We start from the raw sequence: 26,349 nt of genomic DNA, 5'->3' as shown, positions 1-26,349 counted from the left end.
CTTTTTTTCATTTCCATGTGGGTTTTTTGTTTACCTTTTGTTCCATGATTGTTTAAATTGTCTCAGTTAAATGCAGATATGGCAAACAATTCTTGAAGAGGTGGTTATGTTAAGCTATATATTATATCTTTATTTTTGATATGTATTAAGCTATACATAAAAATTAAAATGGGTGAATATATAGGTATGGTTTTGAAACTCATTTAGAAGAAACCTTTATGAATGGGCAGCCCCTGAGTGAACCTGCTCATTAAAATGACAAAATTATTGATAAAATGCATGATTGGACAAGAAAAAGAAGTTAATTTTTTTTTTTTTAGGAGAAAAGTTAAACAGTTTTTAGTCTCTTTCATATTACACTGCAGAATTGTTCAAACTGTTGGTTCAGCTTCTTTCCACTTTCAGATTCAAGCCCTGCAGAAGGCATACGATGACCTCTGCCAGCAGGAGGGGGTGACAGCCCTGCCTTATTTCTTAATCAAGTACCATGACAATTCTGTCGTGATATCCCTGCTAAAAAAGTGGGATGGCTTCTTTCAAGACCAAGGAGGAAAGGTGATGAGAATTTTATACAACTTTATTTAATTACAGGTTTAATTTGCAAATGGTTTGAAGCTCTAATACTGAGCTGGGCACAGCAGTCGTGTCTTGAGGTTGGCTGTAAAGTGATTTTTATGCTGTTTTCCCTTTGCTTTCTTGGCTTGCTGGCCTGTGGATACAAAAAATGCTGCTAGCAAGGATTTTCTTGCTATTTTCTAAGCCTGTGAGAGACTTTTCTCTCTCACAGAAGAGGTAGCAGAGTTCTGTAAACAACCAAGCCACTTGCAACCTTGAAAAGTCTTGTTTATGGCATAGTAGAAAAATATTTTGACAATGGATGTTTTAGGATTTTAGCCAATCACCCCCAAGGGGTGGCTGATCCTTTGTCCAATTAGACTTATGAAGAAAAAAGTCTATAAAAGAGTTTGTAAAGTAATTAAATCAATCAATCTTGCTGCACAATTCCTGCCTGCTGGATCTTCTCCTCCTCCTCCTCCCTATGGCTGCAGGACACAGTGATATACCCTAGGGCATTTTAATACTGGCCTGTACCCTTTCACTTTCTGATCATCTCAAAATCAATACAGAGTTTTGGTTTGGGAGAAAGGCTTCAGCTGATGGGCTTCCCTCTAATTGTGTTTTTAAGGTAACGAGGGTGCATTTACTGCAGTGAACATCCAGTGTCCCTAAAGAAGCCAAACTGAATAAATCTCAGGGCTGTGGCAAGAAGAGTAAAATCTGGTGTGACCATATAAATATTTATAAATATGCACAATGTGTGTGTAGGCCTTCCCTGTCCAGAATTTTTATTTAAAAATGCCAGATAACATTTGCTGTGAACTGAACGTGGCTGTGGATGGATGGCTTCTCATGTGGAACAATTTTATTTGCAGGTGACAGTTGGAGTTTATGATCCATGTAATTTATCCCAGTACCCAGGATGGCCACTGAGAAATTTCCTGATCCTGGCAGCCCAGAAATGGTATCTGTTTAATGCTTTCCCACAAAAATGATTTACTGGTTGATGTCAAATGAGATATTTTTCTCCTTATGGCATTTCCCTCATCTCATCCACCTAAGATTTTGCTTTTTGCCTTGGCATTACCCACTTTGAGCGATTCTCATTTTGTGCATTATTCTGTTTTTTCACTTCTGTCAGTCACAAATTCCTATTAATCCTAGTCCTCACATGGATCCATGTACCTGGAAATGCCTGCTTCACCCCCTGCCAATACCCTCCAGATGTTTCAAATCTTGTTTAAAATATTCTGTGAACTTATATAATTAATTAGTGTCAAGTAATAGCAGAGTTACATTTTAAACATCAGATATTCTTCCGTTTTCTCCTTGTACCATCTAGAATTTTTTCGTGGGGTAGAGGATGGGAAGACAGGACACAGTTTTACACTCTGGTTTTTGGAAAAAAAAAATATTAAAAGTTACAAATAAATTGGGGTTGCTGTAAGAAAACTGTAATTAAGTTGCACTTCCATAGTTTTGAGTGTTACATTTTATTCCAGAGCTCTCAGGAAGGGGAAGTGCTGGGTTGGGTGAACTGGTTGAGCTGTACAAGGAGCTGTAAAGGCCCAGAGACTCCTGGCATTCAGAGGGGTTTAGGCACTAAACTTCTCATTTTTGGGGGGTTTGAAGCATAGGGAGTAAAATTATATTTATTGAGAGCTCAGAGGATCTTGGTGCCACAGCAAAATCCAGCTGATGTGTGCTGTGGTGCTTTTCTGCTTTTTGTTCCTCTAAACCTGCAGTTTGTCCAGTGCTGGATAAATGCAAGGACAGGCTGACAGGGGCATTGCTTTGGGGCTGTTTCACACCAAACCAGTCATTTTCTTATACTCAAGGAATTGTTTCTCTTTCTATGCCTGGTACAGACAGCAGTGTTCAGTACCAAGACAAAAAGCCTCATTCAGAACCTGCAAAGGACTAACCCATGTGAAATGGTGTTTAAAAGAAATCCCTTTTCTATTAAAGAAGTTGCATGTCTGTCTCTATTTATCTTTTTTTCTTTTTTTTTTTTATGGCAGGGGCAATGTTCTCCAGAGAGTTGAAGTGCTCTGCTTCAGAGACAGGACCATGCAAGGGGTGAGAGACATCACACACAGCATCATCTTTGAAATCAAACTGCCAGAGAGACCCCTGGGCCCAGGTAATCCATTAAAAACATTATTTCCCTTTTTTTATCTCCCTCCTTAATCACTGCAGACATGGAAAAATGAATTACTACTACAAGATCATTGCTTATGCTGAGTTATTTCAAATGGATTTTAAATTGTTTGAATTTCTGTTAAATGTCTTTAAAGGAAATGATTGTTCCTTCTTCAAGAAAGAAAGAAGAGGGAATATTCTCTCTTAATTTTTTCCTCCTGTAATTGTGCTTCTAATTTAAAAACAAGTCCTGCTGGTGTCATATAAAATACAATAAAACAGCAATCAGTCTCATTTTTTCTTTTTAAATTTGCATACAGTCCCTCAGGTAGGAAAAAGGTGATAGTGAATTTATGTGATGCAACATTTCTGGATAATTTCTAAAAAGGTTAAAAACCTGCCCCAGAGTGGAACTGTTCCTTCAATCCCATAGTGACACATCCAGGTGTATTTTAAAGCAATGGACTTGAAATGTTAGAACATAATCTCAGAATTAATATCTGGGTAGAGGACAGTATCACAAAATTTCTCTACCTCAGGCAAAAAGTTCTGAATGCTTCACATGTCATTGTTGCAGATTGTTTAATTACATATAATTAAGATATATAATTCTCCACTGAATCTACAGATGGGGTCTAGGGAACATGAAATGATGACTGAAGTTGGCAAAATTTACTGAATTCTGAATTAAGAATTTGCTGAGCTTAACATTAAAGATCTGATGGGGAATGATGCCATCTCTGTGCTGGGTGTGAAGCTGAACAGGCAAAAGCAGCACAGGGGACACCTGGGAGTAAAGAAATTCTCCAGGAGCTTTCAGCTGATGTAAACAGCACCATTTGTGTAGCAGGTTATAGTAGATTGTTCAAATACAGGTTATTTACTGGCAGGTTTAAAATAAGCGTTTTTTTTCCTACAGGGTTAAATCCAACAAAATTTCCTTCTTCTGTCCTGTGATATTAAGGTTTTCATTCTTTCTTTCCTTTTTTCTTGCTTTTTTTTTTTTGTTTCAAATATTTCAAACAGATTGTCCAAAAGCTGTGGGATGGGAGAAAAACCAGAAGGGAGGCATGGGGCCAAGGATGGTGAATCTCAGTGAATGCATGGATCCAAAAAGGTTTGCTTCTTACCTTTTAAATTCCCATACTTTTCATTACTTGGGTTTAATCCATACCAAGTTGAAATGTGAAATAGGTAAGAGCAGACAGTAACACATACACTGCCTATTGTTTGGACATTCCTTTTGGAGGTGAGGAGCTTTACAGAGCAGTGCACTGCCTGCAGCAGAAATCTTGGCAATTTCGGACTCCAGCTTCAAACTCTGAATGCATTTCATTTAAAACTGAGTGAAATGTAGGTCAGAGTGTTACAGACCTGTGGTCATTTCATTGAATTCTGTAACCTGCAGGTTGTTAATGAAAATAAGCAGGGGGGAAAGTTCAGCCTTTGGGATTTGTCAGATTGTGACAGGAAAGGGCTCAGGAAATGTGACCTTAATGGAAATGTGACCTTAATAATTGTTATCATTCTGCACATAATGTTTGGGCCATGGATTGAAAAGAGTGGGGTTACAGAGTTACTGCATCTGTGTCCTTGCCTTGGAAAGATTTGTTGGTCTCATGGTTCAGGTTCACATTTTGTCCATCAAGCAAAGCCATTTTTGTCAAGCATTTGTGGAAATTCTCAGTGTCTTCCTAGACATTCAATAAAGTTTACCTCAGGGTTCTTAATTCTTTAGGTAACTTGACCTTCTTTGCTTGTATAAATGATATAAGTGCTTCCCACAGAGGTGTTGGTAAAAAGCCAGCCCTGACAACTGCTATTTCAACCCCTGTTGGACAAATAATTTACTGGATGCTGAAAAAGTTCTGTTTATCATGTGTAAGGGAATGAAACTTGTAGGAATCTGAGAGCTGTGGTGGTCTGGCTGATGAGAGTTTTAATACCCTGTGTTCTGATGAATACAAAAATCTGCCCCTTGCTTGAACACAGATTTCCTTCCTCATTTTCTTTCTCAAGCTTCCACAAAGAGCTGCCCACGTGCTTTAGGGCACAAGTGGAACGTTTCAGGTTAAGGGCAGGTGTACCTGGGTACAGGAGACCAGTTAGTTTAAAAAAGAAACAAACATTTATGGACAAATTACCTGTCTTGGCACTCAGCTTAACAGGAATCTACACTTGGCTGAGACACCATTTTTATTTTCATGCTTGCATTAATTTTGTTACTAAAATTTTAGTTTTGGTTTTTTACTTTTTCAGAAGCCTTTGTATGTTTGTTTTTCATATTACCTGTGTGGTAAACTGCTGAATTCCTTCTCTCCTTTAAAAAAATTATAAAAATTAACTCCTTCAGCTGGACTGCCAGTAATTGCTTTGTTGCAGAAGCAATTAGGAGGGTTCAGGAGTTGTTGTTGTTTATTGCATGGCACAGGTTAGCAGAATCATCCGTGGATCTGAATTTGAAGTTGATGTGCTGGAGGCTGGTGCCTACTCTGGATTTGGAAAAGATTGTGTCTGCCAAGTGTCTGCTGCTGGGAGCTGGGACACTGGGCTGTAGCGTTGCAAGGACCTTGATGGTAAATCCTTAATCTTACAATCAATCTCCTGTTTCTCATAAATTCTATATTTCTTCCCTTTTTTTGTCCAGCTGCCGTGACACATCAGAGAAAAATTGCATTCTCTGCATCAAAGTACATATAATGCACATTAGTTGATGTTATGAATGCAGGGAAGAGGTAGGAGCTGTAGCTGATGGAAATAACTGAAGTTCTGCTAATATGAGATAGTAAGGGAACCTTGTTAGAGTGGTACTTTATTTTGAAGTTATATTAAAAAAGAAATTCTGGAACAAATTAACAAGCTGTAAAGACCAAATTCACAGTGAAGCCCTTGAAGTAAGTGTGCTGGTAATTCCTTTCAGGGGTGTTCACCATATTCCACTGAATTCAGCAGGGTTTGAGGGATTTCTGGTAAATGCTATATTTGGACCAAACAAATTTTCTGTTCCCTGATTTCAGTTGCTTGGAATAATTGCAAAAGCTTTTGTAGCTTGAAAAAGTGGACCAAAATTCACTTCTCATTATTAAATTATCTTCTCTAGGGCTGGGGGGTGAGGAAAATCACTTTTGTGGACAATGCAAAGATCTCCTACTCGAACCCCGTGCGGCAGCCGCTCTACGAGTTTGAGGACTGCCTGAGTGGGGGCAAGCCCAAGGCTCTGGCAGCAGCAGACAGGCTGCAGAAAATCTTCCCAGGAGTGGTAAGATCATTATTTCTATGTTACTATCACTGGGGAAATAAAAAAAAAGTGACTTTAAATTGCTATTCCAAGTTCTGTAATTAAACATTAGTGGGGAAAAACACGACGCAGGTGTTACGTTGGTTACTGAAGTCTTTTACTTCAAATCTCTGTACCTGGTAACTTTATTGAGGCAAATATTTGGAGTAATGAAATATAATTAAGGATCATCTAAGTCATCTGGTAGCTTATTGATAGTGAAGGAAATTTTTTTCCTGTCTAAGGAACTTTGAGTAATGCCAGGTCAGACATACTAATTGTCTACTGTGGGAGGAGGTCTTGAGGGAAGTAGTAAATGTATTATTGAGGTTTCCTGTTATCTTTTAGACCCAAAACTTGCAATCCTATCTAAATTGATTTTCTACATTAGAAGATAATAGCTTAGTATTTAACCTCCAGCCAAGGGAACAACATATAGTCCCCTCTTTTTAATGTCATCCTTATATTTTATGAGATGGCAACTAAATATTTTGTCTTGGATAATTTGGAGGCATTTTAAAACTTTTCTTAGATTCCTGAGATTTTGGAATTCTGTGGAATGAGCAAGACCTTCCTTTGGGGAAATATATGGACATTTACTCCTCCTTAAAATAATACCAGTGTGCCCTTTGAGCTTTTTTTGCCAGTGTTTGGCTGCCAAGGTGCACCTCAGCCACTTTTGCTGTCTTTTTTTGGGGGACAATCATTCAAATAAAACTGTTGAAGCTGCCAGACTTGTCTGTATTCCTACAGCTACAGTCCCTGGATTGAGCTTTTCTTCTGAATTCCAGTAGGATTTTAGTATTTTACAAGCCTCATTGACCATGTTTTTGTGCAGCTAACATCCAGCTTATTTATTTTAATTTATTGAACAAAAATTGCCCTTCTGAGTCACCAGCAGTGTCAGCTGCACTTATCTAATCAATCAGCACCTGTGCAGCACAGGCTTGATGAGTTATCTATGAACACATGACTCAGGTCCAGCATGGATTGAAGTTTTGTGTTCCTGCCACAACCTTTTGGAGAAGATAACGACACTGAAAGTAAAGCCTGCTCCAGTAATTTCCTGATGTCTGTGGTGATGGTACAGAGGGGAATAAAGGTGTATCCTTTGGAATTGTTAATGCAGATATTACCTATACTCATTTCTCCAGGCTGCTAAACGGGCCTGGTTCTTTTTATCCTCAGGGATATTTGTCACACTCAGAATTATATTCACCCTTCTGGTTAGTTGAGTCACCTGGATTTATGAATTGTGCTGGTAACTGGTCCGTGTAAAAGCACATTCCACCAACCTTCCTTCTCTCTCTTCCCGTGAAATTTTATGCTTGGTTCATCCAGCTTTTACATTTTGGCTTTTAGTTTGTTAGCTGCTTAGAGTGCAGTGACAAGCAGGGAGGCTTTGGCAAGGCTTGTGCTTCTGTAACATAAATGAGGGATCCATCCTTCCCTTCCAGCAGATGGCTGGCAGATTGTGCTCACACATTTCCAAAGGAGTGAATTAATTGTTTGCATTGTATCTGCATTGTGTATATGCTTATTTGGCTCAATATTTGCTCTCAGTATGTCTTGCCCAAATAAGGGGCTGGAAGAGGGAAATGTTTCTGCCACAGGAACAAACTCCTCCAGCATCTGCACAGTGCCAGCCTCCAGCTCTGCAGTGACAAGTCTCAGAAGTGCTTTTCTGCTGTCTCAAGTTCACACATGGCTGGGGGAATTACAGGGGAATCATCTGAGGCTGTTGTTGTTCTCAGGAACTGAAACTAAGGAGCAGAGTGTGTGATACTGCACACGTGTCTGACTGTGACTGAGTCCATGTTCAGCAGCAGAAATGCAAACTGCAGCCTGTTAAAATCCTCTGGGAAGGGGCTGGAAAGAGATTCCAGGACACAGGTTTTAGATAAATTGAACAGATCATAATCATATGTAAACGTGGCTGCTTGGCTTTGTGGTGATGTTTGTAACCCCTGGGATTAGGAGCAGTACCACTGTGTTCTTGTAGTGATTTGCAAAGCCTGGCAAAACTTTGAGTCTGTTCTGCATAAATACAGACTCAGAAACTTCAGCACAGTGCTTTAGTGCCCAGCCCTGCCACACAGGGAGATGGAAAGGGCAGAGCTGCCATTCTGGCAAACAGGAATTGAGTTTGTGCTGTGATTGGTGTTGAATTTTATACCAATTCAGCCACAAGGTTACCTTTTGAATGCGTTATTTTCTGCCTGCCGCCCTCTAGAGCTCAGAAGGTTATAACATGAGCATCCCCATGCCAGGCCACCCAGTGAATTTTTCTGAGGTGACAATGGCCCAGGCTCGGAAGGACGTGGCTAAGCTTGAGGAGCTCATTGATGCCCACGATGTTGTTTTCCTGCTGATGGACACTCGGGAGAGTCGGTGGCTGCCTGCTGTCATTGCAGCCAGCAAGAGGAAGGTACTGTATTATTCTATTTATTTCCTTTCCTTTCATTCTTCCCTTATTTTAAATACATTTCTGGCCCTGAACAATGGGCTTTTATTTCTTTATGAACTTTCCTTTGCCAGTGGAGAGATCAGTGTGTTCTTTTAGCGAGGGCTTCACTGAATTATAACTTCAGGTGTAAGTGTGTGGAACTTGATAACTTCACCAGTTCCTCCTTAATCGTCCTGTCCTTTCTGCAGCTTGCACCTGTGCTCTTCCAGCAACCTTTCAGCTGTTTAAAAACAGCACAGAAATGTCAAAAAGAGTAAGTTTGCAAAGCTGGGTATTGACCTGGGAAGTGCCAGTGCCAGCCTACTCTTCCTGTGTATGATGGTTGGTAATTTTTAGCAATAGATGCAGTTTTATTTGCATATTTTATATGAATCCTGTCTGGTTCAATCAGGATAGAGTGGTTTTATGATCTCCAAAACTTCCCTCCCTCCCATGTTTGCTCAGCCAGCAATGCCCATCTACATTTTTCTTGCAGCATTCAAATCATTTTGAGGATAAATTTTGACGTTTTTTGGTGACATTTCTCTGTTGCTCAGTGGTGCAGTGTGTCTGCATCATGGTTGATTTGATAACATCACTTTGATAGGAGGAGATGGAATTCTCTGTCACTGGAAAAGCACAGCAGGGAAATCTCAAGATGTCCAAACAAATGCTCAGTATCTTATGTTGGTGAACACTCAGTGAGAGCTCTGCTTCAAATGTGGTTTTCTGTGGCACCTGCAGATGTCAAGCACTGCACAGTTTGCTTCCCAAAGTCTCAAAAAGAAAATAAAGAACATGCTGAGTGATGGTTTGTGTGAGATGCACAAAGCCAGGTCCTACAGGTAGCAGTAAGGGTCAGTCTCTCCACTTCATCATCGAGTTGCCTTGATGATCTTTGCCATTCCTGCAGTCCTTCCCCCAAAACAAGCATCTCAGACAAACAAACCCCTCACATGTTAAATCCTCCTGTCACATATTAAATCTCTGTTCCTGCTGAGCACTGGAATTTGTAAAAATTTACTTGTTTTTTCTTTTTTGTTAATTCATGCCAGAAGATGCTTTTCCATTGTGTCTTTATCAAAACCCGATGATTTTTTTAATTAAGGGTCAATTAGCTAGAATGAAATAGTTACCAGCCAGTAAACTGAGAAGAGAGAAACAATTGATTGCAGTGGGAATTGTTTAGCAATATTATTAATTTCTGCTAGTACCAGCTGTTACTCTATTTTGGAAGTGGAGCACCACATTCAGGTTTTACAGGCAGAGGCAGTGAGAAGATGCAGTCTTTTAATTGCTGTAGCCCTGTGCAGATTCAACAGCAGGGTTCCACTTCAGGGCTGAGGAAAAATAAACTGCTACAAGGCTGAAAGAGAATATGCAGAAATTATTGGGAATACTGAGAATGATGATGAGACTCACAAGCTTGCTAATGAAGATGACTAATTCTTGAGAGAGCTTCCCTCAGAGTTGTTCTTTTAAACAATTCCTGGCTGTAAGAATGGAAAACGAGAAACTGCTGCACCAGAATTTCTATCTAAAGTATCTGCAGATGAAGCAGTGCATTTTCCTTTATATTTTACTGGCTGCAGCCATTATTGTATTGATATTGTGCTTCAGATTACTCTGTGCACTTGCCACAAAGTGGAGAGCAAGGGGAAAATGAGGACAGAGTAATTGTGTAGTAATTGTGTAGCACAGCTGCTCCTGCTCCCCATGTGACTAAGCAGATGCAGATGAAGCCCATAAGTAATCATTAATTGCTTTCCTTACTGAGCAGAAATTGTTTTGGATAACAGATGGCATTTCAGTGCTTGAAGTTGCTGTTACTTTTTGTCGGTGTAACAACTAGAGGGAGTCGTTCATTTCGATCAGATTTGCCTGAAAGGGACAGAAAAAGGCAAGGGGTTGTGACTTTCTGAAACAGACTTTTATTTTGCTTTTGTTTTTTTCTAAGTGCTTGACAACTAGAATTCTGCACCTTGCAGACACTCTGTTTATGGCTAAGGTGGTAAATATGCAGTTAATGGGTTGTTCATCCATCTACAGCGTGTGGGTTTTTGGCATTTATAGTGAAAAGCCTCGAGGCTTTTTTTTTGTTTCTCCCCCTCCCTTTTTGGCTCACTTAATATCTGTTGTTCTCTCTTTATTGTTCACAGTTGGTCATCAATGCTGCCTTGGGATTTGACACTTTTGTTGTTATGAGACACGGCCTAAAGAAACCAAAACAGCAAGAATCTGGTGATTCACGTTTCAGCAATGTCTCTGCTTCATCTGATCTTCTGGGATCCTCACTCTTCTCAAATATCCCTGGCTATAAACTGGGCTGCTACTTCTGCAATGATGTTGTGGCACCAGGGGATGTGAGTAGAACCTTATGCAGATGGTGATTATATCTCTCTTTTGTTGTGACTTGGATTTTTATTTGGTTTTAATGGTGTTTCAGGGAGGGATCCGCTTTATGTTGACATACACAGGGGTAAAGAAATAGCTCATTTTTATTTGGAAGATCACAGATATGAATTGCACAGCACTAGAGGTGTTTTGTACAGGGCAGCTGGTTACTTTGGAGTTATTTTTTCTTCCCTTCAGAGCTGTCTGTGTTTGTAGTCCACCAGGGATCGGACACTGGACCAGCAGTGCACGGTCAGTCGGCCTGGATTGGCCATGGTGGCTGGAGCCCTGGCAGTGGAGTTAATGGTTTCTGTCCTCCAACATCCAGAAGGGTGAGCCATTGCTGCTGTTCTGAGGTGTTCTCTGAGAAATAAGACAGATTTAATACAGTCTTTAGAGAGGAGGAGAAATTACACCTCAAGCAGGACAGTTCTGTAACGTTGCCTGTAAAATAATGTAGTATGCAGTGCTTGAGGGAACTGATTCGTCAAGTCTTGAGTTTTTCTTCTCTCTCTGAATTTAACCATAGAAAAGTATTGAGAATATCTCAAAAGAAGAAAGTGTTGCTGTTAGTGGATCTTGGCTTTCCTTTGCTGAACAGTGTTGGAGTGAGATGAGGAGCTGTTGTAACGTGTGGCACATAAAAGGCTTCCAGATAAGCAAAGCTTATTTAAAGTTCAGCGTGTGTGATACAGAAATTACTCTGAAATTCTGCACCTTGGAAGTGAGGCTTGTTTTCTCTCTTTAAAACCTGTGAGAGAAAAAGTGACTTAGGAGTCGAAGATGAGTCTCAGACTGATTTATATATATATTTATCATGCTGAATCTTGCTTCCTGTGAAACAGACTTTCCACATGGATTCCTTACTACATTCCAAGCTATAGCAAAATTCCTGGAAGCTGACTGGAAATTCTGAGTGTGTTGTCTTGCTCTAATTTTCCCTGTTGGGTTTTTGGCAGTGGTTATGCTGTGGCCAGCAGCAGTGATGACAGAATGAATGAACCACCCACTTCTCTTGGACTTGTTCCTCACCAGGTACATTATTTGTGATAAATGCTCTTGTTTAAGAGCTGGGAACTGCTCATCACAGATGTTGTCTCCTTAACAAAAATCAGATTCCATTCCCCAGAGGACTGACTCTCCATGCTTGTTAAAACATAAATATAAATGATATTGGCACATCACACAGGCCCAGGCAGTGTGTTCCTGGCACTGTGTTTGTGTTACTCATGGACACACAATTCCTGCTACCTGCTAAGGAGAAATTTGTTTGGAGCAGGAATTATGTGAATAAAGCAATTTCTGACTTCTCTGTTCTCCATCAGAGCTGACAGTGTGAGCATCTTAAAGTTCACTTTTTAAATCTCTTCAGAGTTTGAAAACAATTCCAATAAGCCAACTCACAATTATTATATTTCTCAAAAATATTGCTGTAATTTTGGTACATTGCTGCACTTTTTTCTTCTACTCAACCCAAACTCTAGTTACAATGTGGATGATACAGTTTTTGAAAAATTCAATTTAAAAACTTCAAAATTAAGATATTGTTGTTATTTGTATAGCAGAGTTACTTAAGTTCTATTCCTGGTGGCATCTCTTCATTGTAATAAACGGAATAAAAAGGATGGTCAGTACAAAGAGTTCATAATTGAAATGATCAAACCCTGCTGCAAAGTGCTTCCAGTGCTCCCTCTCTTAGCAGAAATAGTGGTCTGCAATTCTAAAATCGCCTGTCAATAATATCATATTAACATCATAACTGAGGAATGTACAACAACTAAATTTTCAGATTCTGGGTTATAGAGACAGGGAAAAAATGTGTTTAAATGGTCACACCATGGCTTTTTGTTTTTCATGGCCCTTTGCACTCAGAGAAGGCTAACTGCAGATGGTGCTGTGCCTCTATCTGTGGTGAAATAGTGCTGCATTTAGGTAGTTGTGCCATTATTTGTGTATAGAAAAACAGTAATGTTGTGCTTTGTAGAAATCTACTGCAGGTTTTACTGGGGGTGACTGTTAGAACATGATAGGTGTTCTTTTTGTTGAATGTATGTGTCCAGCTCATGTTGAGTTTTGGAAATGTTTAAAATAGCAATGTAATTTTTTTCTTTCATCTTCTAGATCCGAGGATTTTTATCCAGATTTGATAATGTTCTTCCAGTCAGCCTAGCATTTGATAAGTGCACAGCCTGTTCAGCCAAGGTAAGGCTGAGTTTGTTTGTGCTTTCTATTATTTTTATATTTCTAGGTCAGTTCTGGGGTACTTTTTGACATTTTCTCTGACTTCCTTAGGGATTGGGATCTGTTCTCACTTCAGCTAAAGTTCTTTTGCCTTCATACCCTTCTTTTTTACCTGTTTTCTAAATTTCTTTGGCATCACCTCTCAGCATGCTGCACTGTTTATCTTCACACAAATGCTGTCCTCAGCTGAAGAATCCAAGCAGAGATTGACCAAGATATTTCTGAAAAGTTTATCACAGAAACACTGTCCATCTCTTTCAGCTTGGGAGAAAGGAATGAGATTGGTATTGTTTAAGAAATCCTTTCTGATGCCTGCTGAATAAATCTCTCTTTATTTCTGGGGCTTAATGTCCTTACAAAGAGGCAAAATTGTCTAAATTTATGATTTGTGATACAAAACAGACAAATAATGAACAATTGAGGGGGAAAACATTGCTTCTTACCGGTTCTTTATTGACCAGATTGTTCATTTTGCTGCTGGTGCTGCCAGTCCTGAGTCACCTCAGAGTTCCCAGCTGTTTCTTGGCTCTCTGGGGCAGCTCTTGCATTGTTTCCCTCTCCTGTGGCCTTGAAAAGTTCCCTCTGGCAAGTTTTTTCTGGCCATGGAGTGCAACTTCCAGAAGTTTTCCCTGGGATATCTCAGTAGGGAGATGCAGAGGGTTTGTCTCATGGTTTGAACTGCTTGGCAGTGCCATTAATTTGGTTCACTCTCCTGTACCTGGAGACTGACTGCCAGGAGTTCTTTCTGTTCCTTCCACTGTGCTCGTCCTCCTTTCAAGCAGCCATCAAAAAATAATGGGGCACTGGCATCTTCTGGAGATCTCACACAATATCTTCTCCTACAATATTACAGTATTCCTTTTTTTCCTCTGGGCTGTCTGGGTACATTTGACAAGTTTTGAAGGATTCTTAATGTGCATTTTCTCTTCAAAAGCTGAAGCACTAAACTTGGATGTTTCTAAAAATAGCAGCAGTTTTATCTGCCCTCTTGAAGAGCTGAAGGCTCAGCAGTAGCTAAAACCTTGATGGTGGGTTATTTAAAGTGTTAGAATAAGGTTTTTTCCTTTTTCTTTTTCTCTTATTTTCTTCTTATCTCCAGTTCAGGAAACACTGATGTGTAAAAACAATAAAAATGTACATCCATGCAGATAAATTCAATGCAAGTATCAATTTTTCATTAGCAAATCATTTCCTCTTGGAGGTCATTTTAAGAGAGCCCCGTTTTACATAAACAGACTCGATGATTTAATAAAAACTGACTTGGATTTTAGCAGCTGTGCTATTCCCAGAGAGATCACTTTTCATGTGGTTTGGGTATTGAATTACTTGTGTGCTGAAAAGGTTGCTTCATTGGCTCACAGATTTCCTTACAGTAGAAACACAGCCTCTGTTTACTTTGCTAACTTTCTATTTATTAGCATAAGAATATGTCACCCTGCATTATGTGGAAATCTGATGCTGATACTTTGAAATGATAAATCCAATTACAATTTAATTGTACTCTGTCTGTTGGTTTGTTGTGTGAGGGTTTGTTTGGTTTTTAATAACGTAATTTAGCATCATTTTATCCTGCTCTATGTCAGATTTGCTGTAGATTCAGACTTTCAGCACACAAGTGGCTTTGCTGATAGAATTGAATTTGCTGGTGTTGTATTCATTGTGTTTTCCTTTTGTCAGCATTCTCCTTGAGCTCTTGTCACTCTGTAACTCTTAAAGCATAAAACTCATGAATTCGGAATTTTAGAAGAATTCCAGTACATCCTAAAGCCATCCAGTCCAGCTGGAGGACTCAGGAGAAGCTGCTAATGATCTGCATGTTTGGAGATTTGAGTCTTTTTCATTTTGATTCAGTCATTCCTTCATTTCTCTGCTCCTGAAGCTGGAGAGGCCAGGCTTGCAAGCAGCCAACTTTTCCTTACCCAGAATTGTCCTGCCCAGGCCGTGTGCCAGAGAAGCTTCCCGCAGGCAATTGTTCAGGAATTTTGGGATGGTCGCAGCAGGAAACCAATCTATTTTTATTCTGGGCCAAATTTTCCTTTATGATTCCCCCTCTGTCTTATTCTGGTTGTGCAGAAGCTGTGCTGGAATGTCAAATATCCCTGTAAGAGCTCAGGGCACAGAGAGCAGGGAGAGCTGCTCTGGTGCCAGACTTGTTCTGGAATTGACAAGGGAGACTCCAGAGTTCTTTAGGATGGATATTTATTTGTAACAACTGCTTTACTTACAGGGGAAAATGTTTAGCTTATTACTGGCTGTGCTAACTAACCTGTTTACCCTGTGGAGAGCAAAATGAGGCTGTTTTCCCATTACATTATGGTGAGAAGCATTGCAATTCCTTGGAAAAGTGGGGTAGATCTGATCCTTGCAGAAAACTGGTTCAATCCTTGGATCATGAGTGTTAAAATATGGATGTATTTTAATGCAAAACTGCCAGTGTTTGTATTTTAATGAGGGCAGTGAAAATTTCCTTTTATTGCTCCCCTTTACTTCCCGTGCATCGTGGTATGAACAAGGAGGCTCCACAGCTCCAGAGTTTAATGTTGCAAAAATAATTGCCACCAACCAGCCTGGGTACAGAGATGCCCCCTCTGTTTTTACACATAGCTCCCATTCCCTCCAGAGTCAGGATTTAGCATCCATGTGCTGGAAAGCTGATTTGTTCTCCTTAAAGAGATGTCTCTCCTTCCCCTACAGCAGTCATTCTCACCTGTCATTATCCCCTCTATGAAATCGATGAAAATCAGCATGAGCATCTCTGTTAATTTCCAAGTTCCTTCCCAACTTTCTACTCGGTGTGCTGGGAACTTGAGCTGCTGAAGTGGCTTTTTAGCCACGGAGTGAATGTGGAATGTTTTTCAGTTCCATTGCATGTGACGAAGGGGCAGATGCTGGGATCAGGGATGGTACTGTTGGCATTACGTTACAATTTCTGTTTTCAGTCAGGATGTTCCCTTGCCCTTGCAGATGTTTTCCCTTTCTGCCATCCCAGGAATACATTAAACACTTCTGCTGTGACATTTACTGAGTGCTTGGGTTGCGTAAGTTATTTATGAGTGTTTCAGTTTTGAAATCCATCATCGTGTAGCCTCAACAATGCTCTCATTGTTCTCCTCTGCTGACTGCTGTGCATGCATTTTTATTTGAAATCGTTCTGATCACTTATGACAGCAACCTGCAAGATTCTGTCACTTACTGATGTTTTTCAGTTGAGATAATTTTTTATTTCGATTCCAGGCCCTTCAGATTTGTCCTAACTGCACTAAGACATTCCTATTTGCTTTCTCCCAGTAGCAATGGATGATCTGTCAGGGACACTCCTTTGAATCTTTTCATATTATACATTTCTCATTTCAGCATTGTGTGAATGTAAAAGTCATGGTGGGGGGGAAGCCATGGTCTTTCCTGTGTTAAAAAAAAAGAGAAATCTCTTGCAGAGCTTCCAGAAAGGATGAAGGAAATGGGGAGAAATGTTTGTCCTTCAGGAATGAACATTTCAAAATTTAAGAGGATGTTTTAAGAGTTCTTTCTGTAGCTGTGACGTGAAGTCAGTGAAACTGAGTCCATTTAGAACTTTCCTTATTTCCCTAATTTACATATGTGAACATTTGACAAGTCTCTGCACAGTACAGCTTCTGTCTCAATACTGGCTAGATTTCATGGAGACTTGAAGAATGCATCATTAATACACCTGGGCATATTTGCAGCATTCTGAGTTAAACCTAGGACTTTTCTTACTCTTAAGGTGGCATAGAAATGAATTTTCCCATTGTTCCATTTAACTTTAAAAATAGTGGGGTTTAAGGGGAAGAAGAAACCTGCCATTGTTTAAAACAGTGGAATCATATTTCTGACAGGTTCTATTTCTGTTGCATTTAAATGAAATTTTGTGTGTCTAAAAGGGGGTTTTGTTTGGGTTTTTTTTCCCCAATATTTCTTCTTCCAATTCAATTAAATTCTAACTACAATTAGTACAAAATAAAGGATTATCAATGAGGGAAAAGACAGCATCACTGCAATTTTCTAGTATTGATATGTTCAGTTATCTACCTGGGCCTAGAATATAATTTTTAATTATTTATATTAATGGCAACCACGTGCTCTCCTGTCGTCTCTCTGTGAAGCTGTTACACAACTCCTTTTCTGTCAGTTAAAACAAAACTGAACTAAAAAACTTTGCCTTGAAATAGCTGCCTCCAAGAGCTGCAAAAACAAACTTGGAGAACACTAAGCTGGATTAAAACTCGGGAATATTCAATGTGGGGTTGCTGGAATGATGATGGTGATGATGATGGTGTTCATCCCACCGCTGCTGAGTGCAGGAACAATTCCAGCCCTCATTCTGTAGGATTCCATCTGGAACTCAAAAGCTCAGTTGTTTGCTTGGCTGGATATGAGCAGTTTGTAGTCATTCTTTTTCACTTCCATAAGATTTTTGCATATTTGCAGCCTAGTGCTTTCTGTTCCCAGGTTTATTGTTCAGTTATTCCAAGGAATCAGTGCATATTCATGGAGACACAATATGCTTTTCTATTTTAATATTATTGTTGTTTCTCATATGTTTTTCTGCACCCTCATTGCAGTCTTTGACAGGTGTCTGTCTACCCTGATGCCTATTTTTTTAAACTTAATTGATCATCAGCCTTGTTTTTTGGAAAGCTGGTCTTTGTTTGCAAATATTTCTGAACAGTTTAAGTTTGACTTTTATTCAATTTGTCCACGTTTTTAAAGTGCTGCTATATCTGTGCTTACAGAACTGTTGGTTTCGTTTGAAATAGGAAGAGTGGAGGGAATTTAATTGTAGGAGATGGTAAAAGAGCAGAAACTGATGAAATGCAGTAAAGGTGGTTTTGAAGAAAACCCTGATGCTCCTCCAGTGCTGTGTGCACAGGTATTGCAGCACACCCAGATCATAAAACCCTCTGCTCTGGAATGGTCTACAAAACATGGATTTTTAAGCTGGAACTGTGGGCTTGGGAAGCACTGAGCAGCTGCAGTTTCTGCCTGAGGCAGCGACAGCTTTGGGTGCTCAGTGTGGGACACATCTGCCTCGTTGTTGAAGTGCTGCTGGCAGGGGAGGGCTGGATGGAATAAATGACTTTTCCTGGGCAGTACCCAGTCATTCCCAGCTTCTGGCTGGCTCCAACCAGCCCTGCAGAGCTGGGGCCTCTGGGGCACCCATTTGTGCAGGCAGCCAAAGCATCTTTCAGCATCAGGCAGTTGCTTTGCTGGGAGAAGAATCATTCCCTTGGGTGTTGGGGAAGTGCCCGTGCTTCCCTGCCAGCGTTAGGGGTTCTCTGCAGACAATGGAGGCTGCTCCTGGACTGTTCCCTCAAGGCAAAATTGAGGGTTAGGTGCCTGTCCCTGTGCACGGATAACACAGGATCCTGCCCCAAATTGTCCTTCCCCTGGGCTGGGGCTGGGAGGGAGCAGGGCTTTCTGCCTCCCTGTACAACAGAGGGTGACTGATGCCAGAACCAGCTGGAGCCAAGCATGCTGCAACTGCTGATGAGCTCATCAGCATCACTTTTGGACAGGAAGCAGAGTGGGGATCAATGGAGTTGTAAATATCCATCCAGTGGAAAACGTGGAGCGAGCAGGGGGTGGCTGGGAGGGGACTGAAGGATGTACCCACATGTTCAGGGAGGTCAGGGCACATGATCTAATGGGGCTGGCTACCAGAAAGCCCTTTTGTTCCTCTTTCTCAGTCTCTAAAATGGAGATGTTGATTTTCTTGTGCTCTCTCTTCAGCCCTTTCTTTCCTCTCACTTCTCTGTGCTCCTGTTTTCAGGCAGGGAATGCCTTCAGCTTGCGTGCCGTGCAGTGAAACTTCCTTAGGCTGGCTGGAATCTGGGGATGCTGTTACATTTGAAATAATTTGTGTGAAGTGTTTAAGAAAGGAAAGAGTGGCTAAATGAAAATCCTGCAGTTTTATCTGTCAGTTCATATCAGAAAAAACAGTTACTTGATGAAGCACATCGAGATCATTCCAGAAAAGAATGTGTACAGCTCCCAAGAACTAAATGTTGACAAGACCATGCTTAGACTGTTATTTCTCAAATTTCTAAGATCTCTACTTTCCTCCTTTTCATCATTCAAAACAAACTGAAAAATCCCAAGCTAAAAAAATCCTTCAGAGCTGATTCTTCAGTAAGTTAATTCTCCATTTTCCGTCCATTGCAATTCAAAATCAGGGTAGGAAGTAGCAACAGACAAAGCTCATTTGTATCACCCCTTTCCTACTCTAAATTAAAACAGCAATCTCTTCCTTAAATGATTTTCCAGCACATTGTACTTGGATTAATTAAGGTTTTATACTGATTTGCTTTCATTTTTAGTACTGATTATGGGAAGGAAAGGAGAGACTTGTGTATATGCAGAGGGTGATTTAATGATTTGGACATGAGCCCAAAATTATGCCATTTTTGCCCTGTGGTTTCTAAGTTCCCAGTATTTCCAGCATGGCCTTGTCGAGTGCACACCTGGAGCACAGCTTTCTGCACAACTTTGTTCTCAAAACTGAATCATGTGTGAGTGCACAAGTGTGTGTGACCATTCACACACACATTTCCTGGAGTATTATCTTTTTTTCCATGCAATATTGTCAGACTTGCCTGGTCCAACCCTGTGAACAGAGGCCCTGAAAAATCATTCCATGATCCTCAGAAAAGTGCAATTTTACTGCCTTCTTTTTCACAGCTCTATTACAGCATCAGCTTATTTGGCTTTGCTTTATGACTTCTTAGGATCAAATGGCAATAAAAATTGAGAGCTTTGTGAAAAGGCAAGAGTCTGGGAATGAGGGGTTTTTTAAGGAAATCAGAATTATGGCTGTGTGGTCAAATTTTGAATATCAGCAGTGCCCAAGGTCCCAGTGGCTCAGCTTATTCTCTTCTCATTCAGGATTCTTCATAGCACTGTTGTCTTTCATTAAATTTGCTGTTTTAACAGCAGATACCTTGAATTTTGAAGAGTGGAGCTGGCAAGACTTTTTCATGTCTGTCTTATTTTCCAAATGTCTCTTTTCAGCGAGTGAACAGTTGTTATCTCTGCTTTCTGCATGGCCTGTGATAACCAGGGAGTGAACAGTGTGCAAAAATAGAAATTTGATGGGCCTGGATGTAAACAGAACCTTGAATACTGGGATTCTTTTGGGACTCTGAAATGTTTAGTGAAGTATCTGCCCCATTTGGGGGAGGAAAATGTTTAAATCCAAGCAGAGTGTAAAGTGCAGCACCCTCTTGTTTTGGGGGTAGAAATCTTATTTAGTGTAAATAATCCATCTGGTAGCATTCAGTCCTTATTTTATTTTTCCTGGGAAGTAAACAGCACTGTTTCAAGCTCCACAGATGCAAACGACTTTGAAAATAAAAAAAAAAAAGGCCAAACCAAATGTAAAATACTGGTTAAAAAGTTTTAAATTGATGTGACAGAAGTAAAACAAGAGCCAATTTTGCATCAGTAGCCAGTTTCTTTGGGTTAAGAGCTTGTTTTTTGTGATTTTGCTTACCCAGATATTAACTTTTCTGCTATAAAGCAATCCTGGAGCCAGATTCTCTTTCTGAATGTCTTTGTACCCAGCAATTGAGACTTCTTTGTGCAGAATGCTGTTAAAAAGAATATAACACCAGGGCTGCACATCTGTTTCTCATTTCCAAGCAAGTTCTTTTACTCCAAGCCTGTATTTTTTTCCTTCTGCCATGAGATTTGGGGGTTTTTTAACTTCAGTAAACAGGCCAGAATAAAAAGATTGTTCATGAGATGGGTTACTGGGTATCATTTACTCAGAAAGCTTTGGCAGTACATGAATTTGGTCCTGTTCTGATGATGTGCATCCACAGCTTGATTTGTTCTGTTAAAATGCCATCATGTAGAAAAGCAATTGTAGAGCTCTGTGAAATGGAGACTGAAAGCAAGGTTGTGGCATCAACCTGAGAGATTTGCATGTGTCAGGAGAGGGTGGTGTGAAAATGTGGGTTCTCCTGGCAGTGTTTGTAGCAGCCATGAAATCCAGAAGGAATTGGTGCTTTCCAGCTCTCCTCCTAAGCTCTGACAAGTGACCTGCAGGTGAGGAGAGGATAAGAGTTCCTTAATAAATCCTTCCTGCTCCAGCTTGCCAGGCTGGGTGCAAGAATTATGTATTTTGTTGTGCTTTTATAGTTTTGGGTTTTTTTCTGCTTGGAAAATGAATTGCTGCATAGTGACATAGCCCTGAATGACTGGGGAGGGATATGTTTATTCCCTGGAAGAGTTCAGGTGGGATTTTTTTACATCTGTGGTCAGACAGTAACTGGTTTGAGATCAATAATCATAAAAATTATAGCATCTCTCAAGAACGTTCCTCCTGTAAAGCTGTTCCTCAGGAGGATCACAGTGGGACCAAGGATGGTGTCAGCAGCAATGGGAATTGCTCAGAAGTGCAAAGGCAAATTCATGCCAGCCATGGGCCTTTGGGCTCTGCTGGGCATGATTAAATAGGAGAAAATTTCCCTTCCATGCAACAACAAATCAGTCACTTATTAAATCTGGAAACATTTTTTCGAGTTCTTTCGTGTCTATTTGTTGTCCAGACTGGCTTTATTCCTGTGTGATTATTCCTTGGGTGGTCTCCTGGCACAGGAATCTGAGATTATTTTGCCTCATTCTTTTTCCTTTCTGAGGTCTGCTCAATGGCTGCTGAACAAATCTGTGCCCTGTTCCATTTATCAGAGAAAAGCTGCTACTGAATTTGGGTAGGAAGGGTTGGATGTGGGCAGCTTAATGGAGTTCCTCCCTTTTGTGGCACTGGAAAGTTTTAATCATCTGAGCTGGGAAATAAAGTCCCTGAGGGCGCCAAAATGTTCTCCCAGTCACTGCCTGTGTTGAAAGGATTTCATTATAGTGGATATCTTCTTTAATGGTACCTGCTCAGGCAGCAAATGTGGTGCTGCAGGTGATTCTGTGGCTCCCTGATCTGATGTTTGTTGGCTGGAATTCTGGATTTAAAACTGGTTAACAAATACTTCCATTCAGCAGGCTGTCCCCATTGTAAAAAGCAAGTCATTATAATCAGCAAGTACACTTTTTAATACAGCTTTGCAGGCTTCTGTGGTTGCTGCTAGAATAAAGAAGTGTTCTTTATTGTTGTGCTTTAGGTTTTTAAGATATGGGGTGTGTGGTGAGATTTGTTACCCAAACCTGAGTTTGTCATTGTGGCACTATGGAAGGTCTCTGCCACACAGCAGAGTTGCTACAGGGGGAAAATAAACGTGGAAATCTTTCCATAGCAATAGATTAGGTCACGTTAATGTATCCCAGTTCTACCCAACAAAAAAATCGAAAAATAATGTACCTGCAACTCCTGCATCTGTGAGCTTATTAATATTTTATTGATATTAATACTTTAAAAGGCACTTAATGGGAGACTTCCTGGCATTGTCCATGCTGCTGATGACACAAAGGGCTCCTGGATTTAATGAAAGCTGTTCCAGGTGCTCCATCCCCAGGCAGTGCAGGACCTTGGGGGTGTCAGGGTGCCTCTGGGTTAGCTCAGGAATTCCTGCCTGCCCTTGGCAGGGACTGGGCACATCTCTGAGATAAACCAGGGCACCTCATGCTCAGCACCCTGGCACTCCAGACTCGTGCACTTACTGAGGAAGCAGCACCTGGAAATTCTCACTCCAGGCTCGATCGCGGTTTTTGGGAGCGAGGATCAAAGCAGAGCTCTCTGAGTAACAAACCCAGCCAGGTTTAAGGGCTGCTTGATAGACGAGCTGTGTATAGAAAGGTTGCACTCAATTCCCTGCTCTGCTCATAATATTTGCATAGCCCAAGGTGGTTTACATCTTTTACCCCTGGGAAGGGACCAAAATATCTCGCTGCTCTTGTCCCTGCATTTCTCTGAGGTGCTGTAATATCTTAAACTAAGGCTGAGCTTCGTTGTGTGCAGGCTGGGGATGGTTTCAGGGGGCCATGAACTCTGATCTGTCCTGCATCCCCAAAAATCTGGGTTGTGCTTCCCCCAGACTCCAGCAAGGGGAGCACGTCGGATAACCCTGCTGGTGTGAGGAATTCCCACAGGCAGGGCTGTGAACGCACTCCAGGGTTAGAAATTGGTGTCAGTTCTCCACAAAGAGCCAGATGCAAGAAACTGCTGCACTTGGGTTGGTCTAGTAGCATTCTGAAACCCAGAATAGTCATTAAATGTATCAATCCCCAGTGCAATCCCACCATATTTAGTGGATAATATTGAGAGGATGCATCCCAAATGGAATGCTGAAGTTGTCCAGTTCTCTTGTATTGCCTAGTGAACATTCATGTTGCTTCGTTTATCTCAGGAATAAAAAAACACCAAGGAAAATACAAAGAAATGCTCCCAATATTTTTTTTTAAATGCTGTTTTCTTTTTTAATTTATGATTATGTTTATCAGTCATTGTACAAATCCACCAAACCCCCATGGCAAAATAAATCTTTAAAGTATGAAGAACAATTTCTGTAGATTCAGTAAGAGAACATGAAGTGCTGGTTTTGTTTATTTTAGAAGAGTAAGTGTGGTCAAGAAGGTGCCAAGTGTTTGATAATCACCTACATCTGTCTCCCTTGTTGTAAGATATTTGAAACTTGATAGTGTACCCCAGCCAAACCATCTTTAGCTATTCTTAGAGCCCTCAGAGTGGGACCAGGCTGAAATTTCCCTCACGAGCTTCACCTGGCCTTTCCACCTTCAGCTGCAGCACATCAGACCCAGGAGGGTTTTTAAGCTCCAGTCTGAAGGTTTGAGGGGAGAAGAGGGCCAGGTTTCTATCTGCTCCTTGTCCTTTGCTGTCTTGTTGTTTGGATTTCCTGGACTGGAAATGAGCACTGGATGGGTTTTGTTGCCATCATTGTCTCGGTGCTGCTTGCCTGGATCAGGACCTGTTAGAGCCCTCAGGAATTCACCAAGGACTGAAAGGTAAACTGTGCTAAATTGGGAAAGAAGAAGCTGAAAAACTAAATACCAAGACAGCAAGGAGTAGGTAAAAAAGGACTGTGCTGCACTAGTTTAAAACCAATCATATTATCAGAAAATTGCATGCAGAGCTCATGGACAGAATAGAGAAACCAATCCAGCAATGTGTGAGCTCATGCACAGCAGCTCCAAAATGTATACCTACTGTATTATGGATAAGTGATAAAATGTATAAGTAGAGCATCATGTAAAGGTTGTAAGATGTGTAAGTAGAGTAACATGTATAAGTGGGTAAAATGCATAAGTACTGTGTTATGTAGAAGCCGTAAGAAGTATAAGTAAGTAAGGAAATGTGTGAGTGATATGTATAAGATAAGTAGGTAGAATGTATAATGAAGCAAAGTGTGTAAGTAGGGTATGATGTCAAAGTTGTGAGATGTGGGAGGGGAGTGTATTTTAAACAATAATAAGCTTCTGCAAAGTCATACTGATTCATTGATCAGAAGGCATGAGTTCCCACGTCTTCCTTTCCACAGTTGTGTTTCACTTGTTTCTGTTTTTTGAAATCCAAGTATGCATGAGATAGCTTTGCATGAAGATCTGAGTGAGGATCCCAGTATATTTTTAACAATAAACTTAGAATTCTCTCATCTAAATATAAATATGTTTTTTAATGAGCTTGAATTCCTGTAGGACTCAGTGGAAAAGCTCACTGGATGTGTTTTGCTGAAGAATGTTGTTGGGCTGGGCAAGTTCCCATCGTTTTATCAATGAAATGGGTATTTGAGACCATTAGGAATTGTCAAACTAGGAAAGAGTGAGATTTTTGAGAGTAAATTGTGATTTGATGAATTCTAAAGGAACTATTTCCACTCTTGTGAAAATCCTGCCTCTTCTGGATCCAGGGTGATCTTGGTGATCCTTCCTCTGCCTCTCTGTCTCCATTGTCAAACATTCTGCTCCTTTCTATTTAAATATTGTTTGGCTTTGAGGTCCCTGCATACATCCTGCTCTGCTGCCTGAAGTTCTGTAGGAAAAGTTGTTTGGAACACATCAAGCTCAGCTGCTTCATCTGTGAGAGCAGGGCATTAAATGATCAGAACCTGGAACAAAAATAAGGAAACAATGGATACTGGGATTGCTCAGACATAAGTTCCTTATCTTTTCTGACTACCTGCTGTCACAAAATGTGTAGAGTTGTGTTCGTGTTTGACATTTATCTTCCCTCAATCTCCATCCCAGTGGGTTGAAATCAGCCTGGCAAATCCTCATCTGAAGCTAAAATAAAGTTCTTCATGCTCAGGGGTTGAGAGGGGCATAAGCTGAAACCTCACAGTTCTTGTAGGAGCCTGTAAGATTGTCCAAATGAAAGATAAACTGGGAAAATTAAAGCAGAAAAATAGAGCCTACTTTAAGATACAGCAATCACAGAACCACGGATCTCTGGAGACTGGGAGGATGTTGGGCTTGGACACCTACTCGGGGAATTTTCCAGGCTGTCCCAGCATGGTTCTTTCCCTGAACTGATACCCTGGAACAAGCTTTTACTGTGTTCTGTGGAACTCAAATGCTCCTTTCATGGCTTTGCAGCCAAATTTTCCTTCTTGCCATATCATCTGTCTCTTTTATAGGCTTAAAAATATATTTAAACCAGATCTTAAACCCTACTTCTCTTCCCTCTACTTCCACCTTTCCTCACTTTAGAAATTGAGTTGGGGAAAATGATTGTTCTGTTCTCTGTCATTTTTACCTGTTTGCAATATCCAGTCATTTTCTGAGTGTCCAGAAAGATTGTGCCTTTATTTTGTGAGCCAGCTTATGAGGATGAATCAGATTTGGGGTGCTGTATTTGAAGTACTTTTCTGTTTGTTTATTTGGCAGGTTCTTGACCAGTATGAACGAGAAGGGTTCAATTTCCTAGCTAAAGTTTTTAATTCTTCACATTCCTTCTTGGAAGACCTGACAGGTCTAACTTTATTACACCAGGAGACACAGGCTGCTGAGGTAAGCAATTAAAATTTGGATCTTAAGAATTAACCATGTGGTCAAATGAATCACTGATAGAATCAAGCTGTGGTATTTGATTTACAGAATGATTGACATGATGGTTTAGACATTCTCTTAAATTCATTGTAACTTTCTGTATCTGAGTCTTTAAATACTGCTTTTAAAGGAAGAAGTGGCTTGTGTTACGTGGTGTGAGGAAATCAACTGCAATTTTAGGTCAAGTAAAATGTAATTATGCTGCTTGATGGATTGTAATATGGGGCAAACAATGCTGTTTACTTGCCCAGTGACAGAAAATGGAATGTGGGAAGAAAGTGGGGTGTGTTTGACCTCATGGGCAGCAGCACTGCTGATAACT

At 40.5% G+C, this 26,349-nt stretch overlaps 1 protein-coding gene across 14 annotated transcripts in view; it reads left to right on the top strand.

Annotated features, from left to right (window-relative positions):
• ATG7 (autophagy related 7) overlaps positions 1 to 26,349 on the top strand; it is an 83,993-nt gene that overhangs the window by 4,293 nt on the left and 53,351 nt on the right. For 10 of the 14 annotated variants that reach the window (XR_011154895.1, XR_011154899.1, XR_011154898.1 and 7 more), the window contains 12 exons: positions 406 to 555; positions 1,434 to 1,522; positions 2,580 to 2,701; positions 3,727 to 3,817; positions 5,132 to 5,276; positions 5,801 to 5,959; positions 8,211 to 8,405; positions 10,583 to 10,786; positions 11,034 to 11,149; positions 11,777 to 11,852; positions 12,939 to 13,019; positions 25,866 to 25,988. Coding sequence is in view for 10 of the 14 variants with exons in the window: in XM_069028473.1 (XP_068884574.1) it covers positions 406 to 555; positions 1,434 to 1,522; positions 2,580 to 2,701; positions 3,727 to 3,817; positions 5,132 to 5,276; positions 5,801 to 5,959; positions 8,211 to 8,405; positions 10,583 to 10,786; positions 11,034 to 11,149; positions 11,777 to 11,852; positions 12,939 to 13,019; positions 25,866 to 25,988 (1,551 nt within the window). In the remaining 4 variants the exon portion in view is untranslated. Of the gene's footprint in view, positions 1 to 405; positions 556 to 1,433; positions 1,523 to 2,579; positions 2,702 to 3,726; positions 3,818 to 5,131; positions 5,277 to 5,800; positions 5,960 to 8,210; positions 8,406 to 10,582; positions 10,810 to 11,015; positions 11,150 to 11,776; positions 11,853 to 12,938; positions 13,020 to 15,285; positions 16,794 to 25,865; positions 25,989 to 26,349 lie in introns of those variants that run through there. The other 4 variants (XM_069028475.1, XM_069028476.1, XM_069028478.1 and 1 more) reach the window with 4 other exon arrangements.

Source organism: Aphelocoma coerulescens, chromosome 12 (assembly GCF_041296385.1).
Source record: "Aphelocoma coerulescens isolate FSJ_1873_10779 chromosome 12, UR_Acoe_1.0, whole genome shotgun sequence".
In the NCBI taxonomy this organism is placed as follows: Eukaryota; Metazoa; Chordata; class Aves; order Passeriformes; family Corvidae; genus Aphelocoma; species Aphelocoma coerulescens.
Note: the sequence above shows the minus strand (reverse complement) of the source record. Positions and strands in the feature narration are given on the sequence as shown.